At 39.4% G+C, this 9,339-nt stretch overlaps 1 protein-coding gene across 1 annotated transcript in view; it reads left to right on the top strand.

Annotated features, from left to right (window-relative positions):
* The window catches only part of ptprr (protein tyrosine phosphatase receptor type R), a 41,765-nt gene extending 33,122 nt beyond the window's left edge, over window positions 1-8,643 (top strand). Inside the window, exons 10-16 of the mRNA XM_044343592.1 lie at window positions 317-401; window positions 3,760-3,839; window positions 4,984-5,121; window positions 6,103-6,213; window positions 6,323-6,480; window positions 6,566-6,679; window positions 7,716-8,643. Coding sequence (XP_044199527.1) covers window positions 317-401; window positions 3,760-3,839; window positions 4,984-5,121; window positions 6,103-6,213; window positions 6,323-6,480; window positions 6,566-6,679; window positions 7,716-7,809 — 780 coding nt within the window. The 3' untranslated portion in view covers window positions 7,810-8,643. The remainder of the gene's footprint in view (window positions 1-316; window positions 402-3,759; window positions 3,840-4,983; window positions 5,122-6,102; window positions 6,214-6,322; window positions 6,481-6,565; window positions 6,680-7,715) is intronic.
* The last annotated feature ends 696 nt before the right edge of the window (window positions 8,644-9,339 follow it).

Raw genomic sequence — 9,339 nt, forward strand, 5'->3', positions numbered from 1 at the left:
TTTAAGTACAGTACTTGAGTAAATGTACTTAGTTACTTTCCACCACTGCAAACTGATGGATAAAACAGAATTTCTCAGAATTATTGTTGAAATAACTGCTGATCATAACATAAACCTATAGGATCGTAACACTATCCAGCAGAGTCCTGAGTTCCTGTGTGCAGTAAAATCGAGGATATTGTTTCATCAAAATTTTCTATTGGTGAGAGTATCATTTAACAGTATAAAATAAATACAGTATACATGTTCGTGATGTTCGTCCAGGAGAAAAAAAGCACATTTCTAACATTTAATGTTGTCTTTTCTCCCATCTCAGGAAATACCCATGAATTTCACTGATCCCAAGGAGCTGGATATCCCAAACCACGGACCCAAAAACAGATACAAGACCATACTGCCCAGTGAGTACTCACTGTTGCTAAGAGAGGCCAACAGTTCCAAAACAACTCTTGTGTCATCAGCATCAACACACACACACACACACACACACACACACACACACACACACACACACACACATTTACTTAGGTCACTTTCGGGGACATTACATAGACTTTCTTTCATTTCCTGGAGGCTTACCCAAACCCTTACCCAATTTAGTTGAAACCACATCCGCTTCCGTATGATGAAAGCCTTGATGGAACGAGGGAAGCCTCAACGGCTGCGTTCCAATGGAAACTGCGCTCACACATAAAATGCATAGTATTGGATTCATTTTTCCTTTTTTAAGTTATTGCCATCACATCAGGATACAGTAGAGTAGAAAACTTTATTGTATATACAAGTGGCAATTTTTAATGGGAATCTTTCTTCAGGCTTCTCTGTCCAGCTTGTACTCAGTCAGTCAGGTTGCAGAGTCCCAGCACAGCCCTGGGGGATGGCACATGCCCGAAAATGTTTGGTAGGAGTCTGCATTTCTAAAATGTTGAGGTTTTGGGAGACCTTTTCTTGTGCAGCAGAATCAGAATCCTGAAAATACAAAACATGCAAAATGTTCTGAGAAAATATAGCAAAATAATGATGGTGATCTGAGAAGAATAACAAGTCAATGACCATAACATTAACTTGGAATGACTTAAAAATAGATTTCATAACAACTTGGCATAATGCAATAGGATTTTGTGACAGCACATCCTTAAACAGTAATCATGGACTTGGACAAGTGAACAATCAATGTATTGCATGTATCATATTAAAATGTTGATCAATGAAAGATTGAAGATCTTTAGTGGGGGCATACCCTTTATGGAAACAGCAGATGTGGAGATAGTCATCTATTCCTATATTAGGTACAAGATGGGTGTATAATTTATGTGAACAGTTTAAACCCCCCAGTCAGTCTCTATCAAAAAACAATGACTCTGACAGCATTGGTGGTAAGATTGACACATACAGAATTACGTCCCTTCAGTTGGTGTCATGCCAATAAGTTAACATTACTAAAGGCCTTTCAATTGACTGCATTCCACAGTTAGGAAATAACATGCTAGCTAGCTAATTCTTATCTAATTTGTGGTCTGATAAAGAGTAAAGTCATCAAATTCAGTGCCTCGTGTTGTTTTATAAGCTACACATACAGCCTCTATACGTGACTCTAATTGTTAACTCATAGTCTTTCAGAATTAACGTTTCCCATCAATAAACACCAGACACCACTTAACATACACTTAGGAAATAGCACGCTAGCTAGCTAATTCTTCTTGTCTCATTTGTGGCCTGATAAACGTTACATTCATCCGCAAGACCTGCATGAGCGTGGTTTGCATGGGAACGCAGCCGTCAAGGCTTTCATCATATGGAAGTGGGCATGGTTTCATCTAAACTGGGTTAGAAAAATGATCGACGTAACCCAATTTGGGACACGGCGTTTGTCCCCAATTGGACCGTCCTCAGTTAACTGGTAGTTAGTCTGAAATATATCCCCGAAAGTAGGCTTGGACACACACACACACACACACACACACACACACACACTTGAACAATACATTTTTTTTCTCAGAGCACAGTTTGTTCTCACACAGTCAGCCAAACACTGAGCCTGATTAAGACATTATATAACACGCACACGCATAAACACACACACACACACACACATATACATGTTTTGGAGAGGGGGGCGGGGTTATCAATACAACAGTTGAGTGGGGGTGTTCCTTCCTTCCTTCCGGCCAATCAAGAGAAAGGAATGCTCACCTACAGTTGCTGTCAGTCAAACTCCATCCTGTGTTCTCGATTCGGTGTTGTCTTTCCTGAAGTGTTCAAGACTGCAGTCAAGACAATGACACGACGAAGTGCTGTACGAGTCAAAGCCAAGTGTAAAACGCCTTCAGATGGTGCGACAATAACTATTGTGTAGGTTTAGTGTATGTCAAACTGTGCAAGATGGGTTTAATAAAATCTTAGTGTTAGCAAAGTATGTCTGTGAACATATGTACACTGCATGGTGTTCGAGAGTGTACAAGGTAAACATGGTAAAAGTAAACCATAACGTGAACTCGGCTTAATGCCTCAAATCTTAATCTCATTTTAAATGTCATTGTAACCGAATGTATTTTGTGTTTATGTTGATATTGACAGGCTGAGTTTAACAGGGGTTTGAGACAAAGTCCAAAAGGGAGTATAAAACAAGTCTATAATGGTCTTGAGACCCAGGCAAAAAGAGGATCAAGACTGAGACTAAAAGCAGGTCAGGATCAGTTTAAAACTGAGCCTGAAATGGCCATGAGACCAAATCAAGATTGAGTTTCAAAGGGACTTGAAAACAAGTCTAAAACGAAGTAGAAACTAAGTGAAAAGGGAAGTAGAGACCAAGTCTAAAAGGAGCCGGAGACCAAGTCAAAGACTTATTGTAAGAGGGGATCAAGACTGAAACTAAAAGCATGTCGATTACAAACTGAGCCTTAGGGCGTTTTCACACCTTCCTTGTTTAGTTTGGTTGAATCAAACCCTGGAGCATTAACCCCCTTGCTGCGGTCCATTTGGGCCGGTGTGAAAATGGCAATCGCACTTAGGCGCAGACCAAAACAACAGGACTGAGACCTTGTTGAAGAGGCGGTCTCAGTCCAGTTACAAACATGATCTGACCCAACTGCAGGAAACATTGTGAATTTTTTTAAATTAAACCAGGTCCCGCGGCCAGCTACACTGTGTATTATGTGTATGTGCTCAATATTTGTTTCCTTCTCCTCATCAAGTCTAAAAGAGAGTATAAAACAAGTCTAAAAGGAGCATAATGAGTTTAAAACTGAGCCTAAAATGGCCATGAAAACAAGTCAAGAATAAGTTGTAAAGGAGCTTGAAACAAAGTCTAAAAGGGGCATGAGACCAAGTTGAAGCCCCGGTCTAAAAGAGGATCAAGACTAAGACTAAAAGCGGGTCAGAATCAGTTTAAAACTAAGCCTTAAATAGCCTTGAAAGCATTTCTAAAGTGGGTTCAAGACCTTGTCTAAAATAGGGTCAAGGTCAAAGTCGAGATCAAGTCAAAACTGAATTTAAAACGGACACCTCAAAGTCTAAAACAAGCTCCAGAACAAAACTAAGACTGAGTCTGAAATGGAAACACAACCAACCCAAGAAGATGAGGTGAAGATGAGGCTGTATAATGTGTTCAGCTTTTGTTACTTATGAACCACGAGGAGCTGGGCAGCAGAAATCCTTAGATCTAACTCCTTCTTTATTGTGTTTATCCTCTCTTTGTTTCCTCTCTTTTCCTTGCGCCCTCTCTTGTGTCCTTCCTCCTCTCCTTCCCTTGTCTCCTAGACCCTCATTCCAGAGTGATCCTGAAGTCAAAGAGCTGCAACGACCTGCTGAGTTCCTACATCAATGCCAACTATATACGGGTGGGTATTAACAGTAAACACTACCTTTTGACTAGGACAAGGAGACAATTATAAAGTCAGCAGTTATGTGTAGTGTGTTTCTGTCTTTGTACCAGTTTTCTTTGCAGGTTTGTTCACAGTTTAAAATATTTGAGATTCATTGGACTTTTGACTCACTATGTCCAGATGAGGCTTTTCACTTGTATCTTTGTTTAATTTAAGCTAATTATGACAACATTTCTTTGTCAAATCTGTAGTCTGGGAGCAAACAATCGACACACTGACATTATCCCATCACATATCTGGAATGTCGAGAATTTTTTTTTGTTTTGGCTGGAGACCCCTCACGAAAATACATTTACACACACAAACACACACAGACACACACACACACACACACACACACAGTGAAAGTATACTCCTGCAGAAGATTGTAATGTCGCTCTCAGACTCTGATACAATAGACTTTCTTCCTGTCAGGAAACTCCACTGAAACTGTTTTAACTGTCAGACCATATGAGAAAACAGAAGCTGTGTTTAAATTCTTCATCCTACATACAATACATACCGTGTGCCACTTTTAGTACTGTCATGTATGTGCAGTGTAGGCAAGCACGTTCACCACACAAAAACCGGTGAGTATTAAAACAATATAGGCGGAAATATTAAGCATGAAGCTGATTGTAACTTTATGATCTAAGCTGTCCTGTAGAGATCAGGATGTTTTGTTCATCCAATCAAACGAGTCAAGGAACAGTTTCTAAGCACATTACCTTAAGTTCGCCTATTTAGCATTTATAATCAGTATATAACTGTTAATTTAACAGTTTATAACATACTATAATGTTTAAGTGTTTATTAATGTACAGTATTTATCAACAATTATAACTTCTCCTATGAAGACATATATTACTATTAATATTATTGATATTGAGCAAATACACAAAGTATGAAATCAGTACCTGTAGGGTTTAGTTCATGTGATCTGTCTGTATACATAAACACACATATAATTATCTGGAATAAATAATAAGATAAGGTGTATTACCTCACCTCATTTAGAAAAAGGAAATTAAAAAAACGGCATTACAAATGACAAAAAACAGTGTTCCTACTACCGTCCATTACGCTTCTGACACTGTCATGTGATTGGCTCCTGTCCCAGGGTTACCTAGGCGATGAGAAGGCGTACATCGCCACACAGGGTCCCATGGTGAACACGGTGAATGACTTCTGGCAGATGGCCTGGCAAGAAGAGGCGCCTGTCATTGTCATGATCACCAAACTGAAGGAGAAGAACGAGGTAATGCTGAAACGGCTAAACTGTGAGATTTAAGTGCTGTAACTTCAGAAACAAAGACAAGAAGAAGTTGGAGAGCGATGGATGTTAGTGCGGAGGTGGAACTGTTTCAAAAACTACTATACTGAACAATCATGAATAAAGTTTTCATTGGAAGATTGCAGATTGTTGTAAGGTCAAACCAAGAAGATACACATAACTAGGTTTCCATCCAAATGTAGCACAAATTTTGCCTGAGTTTTCAGAAAATTGGCAAAAGAAACTTTGAATTGATGCGTGTGGCTATCCACGGCTCTTATATGAATATTAGGAGATGAACAGCCGGCGGTGCTAAATCTCTAGTTGGTGCCATTAAACCGTTGCAGAAGAAGACACAACAAGATGATATCATTACAAGAGCAGCAGTCAAAGTTCAAACGATGGAAAACATGATGGAAATATGACATTTCTGTTTGTTTCATGTATTGATGTGAGGAAGGTTACAGTCTCCTCATCATCACTCCACACAGATCTGATGTTTTCAGCTCTTCAGTGACCTTTAAGTCACATGATTAATGTACGTCATGGTTTATTCACTCAGTCTGTTTACATTTGCACTTTGTCATATTTTGCTTTTATTGATACACCAACTTTCCACGTTAGTCAAGTGTAAAAACATTTTACAGTCTTATGATTTTCGGCATTTTGACTCAGGTGTTTTTTAATGTGCAAATTGAAATTGCAAATAAAAACAGGTGGATGGAAACGCACCAGTGAGAAAACATGGATGTTGTGAAAACGATAATAAAATGTGGTTGTTTGCTATTTTGCTGCTGATTCTGAAACCACAAATGTCTGAGCATCCTTGAATGCACCAACAGGGATCATTTTTAAAATGTAGAAACTGATGACATGATTTGGAAAAAGCAAGGCAGGAATGGAAAATGAAAACATGAAACATTTCTTACCCATAATTTCCCTGTTTCTATATCCTCGTCTCTGTAGAAGTGTGTTCTGTATTGGCCGGAGAAGAGAGGGATCTATGGGAAGGTCGAGGTTCTAGTCAACAGCATCCGAGAGTGTGAACACTACACCACTCGCAGCCTCACACTCAAGGTACAGACACCTCTAAACATTCCTATCTCTGTTAAACATTTGTCTGAAATGTCTTTTTGTTTAAACTTGGGGCTTGGGATTTAAAACATACATGTGCTTTTGTGTGAAGTGTGGGAATCAAACCCGTACACTGCAGCATTACTGGTACACATCATGGCCCGACCATAAAACCCCCGACTCAGCACTGCCACTGCTACAGCTGATGACTGACGTTGAGACGGACAGGCAGACGGCCGCCACCATGGGACCAGTTATAGTTCACTGCAGGTACGTACAGATAGAGAAACTGGCTTTTCTGCTACAACTAAAATATTGTTAAATAACTCCATTACCCATGCTCCTTTGGTTGCAGTGCTGGGATTGGCCGAACGGGCTGCTTCATTGCCACCACAATAGGTTGTCGGCAGCTGCAGTTGGAGGGAGTGGTGGACGTACTGGGCATCATCTGCCAGCTCCGAGCTGACAGGTAACACACACAAACATGTACTGCTTTACTTGCAAGAACATATATACCTTAACCCTAACTTAAAACAGCTGCAATCTATATTTTTATAATAACACTGTATGATCTGTCAGTGTGTAATGTGTTGGTCGTGGTTCGTAGTGATGAACCTACAGAAAATTATCAGCGACTCTGTAGCTCCTCTCGGCTTTACGGAGCTTTATAGTGAGTTTCAGCTCATTGTTTAGTTGTCCGGCTTAATGTTTCACTTTTCAAGAGAAAAGGCTTCCAGGATGACTATTCTTACCCTTGGACTAATAGTTTCTGTTGATTACTTTCCCAACCAGACTAGTATTATACCTTCCAGTTTCATATCTTCAGAAAGTATTTCTTTTACAAAATACAGGTGTGTATAGAATAGAAGGGGTTGTCTTTATGGTATTTTTCTCTCTGTTTTTTTTTTCTTGTCTCTATATGTTAATGAAATTACTTTAAAAAGCTGTTTGTAAGTGCAGTTGTTTTAATGTTTTAAAACATTTTTAACCTTCTTGGGAGGTTTTCAATTTGTGGCGTCTAGAGCAAGTTGTTGCCTGTTTGTGCATATGTGCATCTTTACATTGACTTTGTATTTAATCACATGGTTTGTAAAATTAATTTTCCCCAAACGCTGAGATAAATTATCCAAAATTCTTAAATAAATGGTAAACCTTGTGGGGACCAGCATTTTGTCCCTGGATGTCCCAACAATGTCTGTAAAAAAATAAAAAAAATGTCATGTCCTGACAATGTATGCACAAACAGATTTTTTTCCTCCTGTCTTCACCTGTTGCGTATATAATGTGTATGGGCAGTTAATGTTAATGTTAATTACATTGGCAGTGGTATAACTACCAATGCAACTGTGTACAGTCTCTTGATTTAAACAAATACAAATGGTTGTTTTGTGGTTTAAGATTCTGTTATCATCATCTGTTGTATGAAATGTGATATATAAATAAAGTTTTTTTTATTAATATTATTGTGACTAAAACCAATTTCGTTTCTGTCTGTCCTTGTGCAGAGGTGGTATGATCCAGACGGGTGAGCAGTATGAGTTCGTCCATCACGCCTTGAGCCTATACGAGTCCCGCCTCTCTACAGAAATCGTCCAATGAGCTTGCACCGCCACAGGAGGCGGTGGCTTTAACCTGGAAAGTGTGTGAAGGTTGCGAGTCCTTAGCAGGTGTGATCTCTGAGATTTGGGAGTTCTCTGAGATTTGGGATTTCTGGAGGAGGTCTTTGAGTTTGATGGACAACCAATGAGGACTGTTGTGGGCGGAGCCTGTTGATGGAAAGAGAAAAGGTAAATTTCTGATAGTGGAATGTATCCATTCTTCTTGTCTGCGGTTTCTACTTCACATGTTGTTGGTGAGTGGTTCTTCAGAAGAACTCGAGAGACCCGCCCACTTCACTTCTCTTAACCAATTGACTGTTGGATTGCATCGTTTTTAACCAACCAGACTGTCCTATTACCTCTTTTCTGTCATGGAGACGTAGAAATAGTTTGAAGTGACTGACTGAATTTGATGGTACAGTACATTGTTAATTAACACTATTGTGTTTATGTGTCTTATAGGATTTTAAAATTATTTTGTAATGTGATGTTCTTATAAGAAAGGGTACTGGAAAATGACTGTTAGCTGGTTGCACCTTTGGTTTTGGATAGTAGCTTTTGGCTACTACACCACTGTTGAACCAACCCTTCCAGCCATGCCCCATTTGTGACCTCAGCACTCTGTCTGTAACTCAGTGATTCGGTAACATTGTGCTACCTACATAAACCTACATCTTATCCAGCAACAGTTTGTATCTTCAAAGGTATTTTCATGATCTCATCTACAGTACTGTGCAAAGGTTGTAGGCATTTAAAGTAAAGTGAAGATGCTTTCAAAAATAATGCCATGAATAGTTTTTATTCATCAATTAACTTGATACAAAGTTGAGTAGACAGAAGAAACCTAAATGAAATCAGTATTTGCTGTGAGCAGCTTTGCCTTTAAAACAGCAGCAGTTCTCCTCGGTTCACCTGCACACAGTTTTTCAGGTACTTGGCAGGTTGGTGGTTTCTGCATCTTGGAGAAGTTGCCACAATTCTTCTGCTGCTTCTGTCTCTTCATGTTAATCCCAGACTGACTCCATGATGTTGAGATCAGAGACCATCTGTTGCAGGACTCCTTGCTCTGGTCACTGAAGATAGTTCTTTAGGACTCTGGCTGGATGTTTGGGCTCGTTGTCCTGCTGCAGAATAAATTTGGGACGGTCAGACGCCTCCCTGATGGTGTTGCATTATTGATAAGAATCTAAATATCTAAAGTGCCTAAAACATTTGCACAATACTGTATGTCTCAATGATTAGAAAGTCATTTTAAACTTTCAGACATACAAAAATGTTCATCTTGAGTAACCTCAAAAGTGAGCTTGCTAACCAGCCTGAAGCCTCATTTTGCAAACACATTCATAATTATACTTATATGATAAGGCTAGCCTCTTATACCTTAGCAAATGTGCTATTCAGTTCAACCGAACAGTGTTGGTTAGGTGAGCAAATACTATGGTAAGCCAGCTAACCAAGTGATATTGTCTAAACATCCATTTCATTTACAATCAAGAGTAAGCAGCGGTGATGAGTTGCACCTCTTTGATCA

This window comes from Thunnus albacares, chromosome 23, assembly GCF_914725855.1.
Source record: "Thunnus albacares chromosome 23, fThuAlb1.1, whole genome shotgun sequence".
Taxonomy (NCBI): Eukaryota; Metazoa; Chordata; class Actinopteri; order Scombriformes; family Scombridae; genus Thunnus; species Thunnus albacares.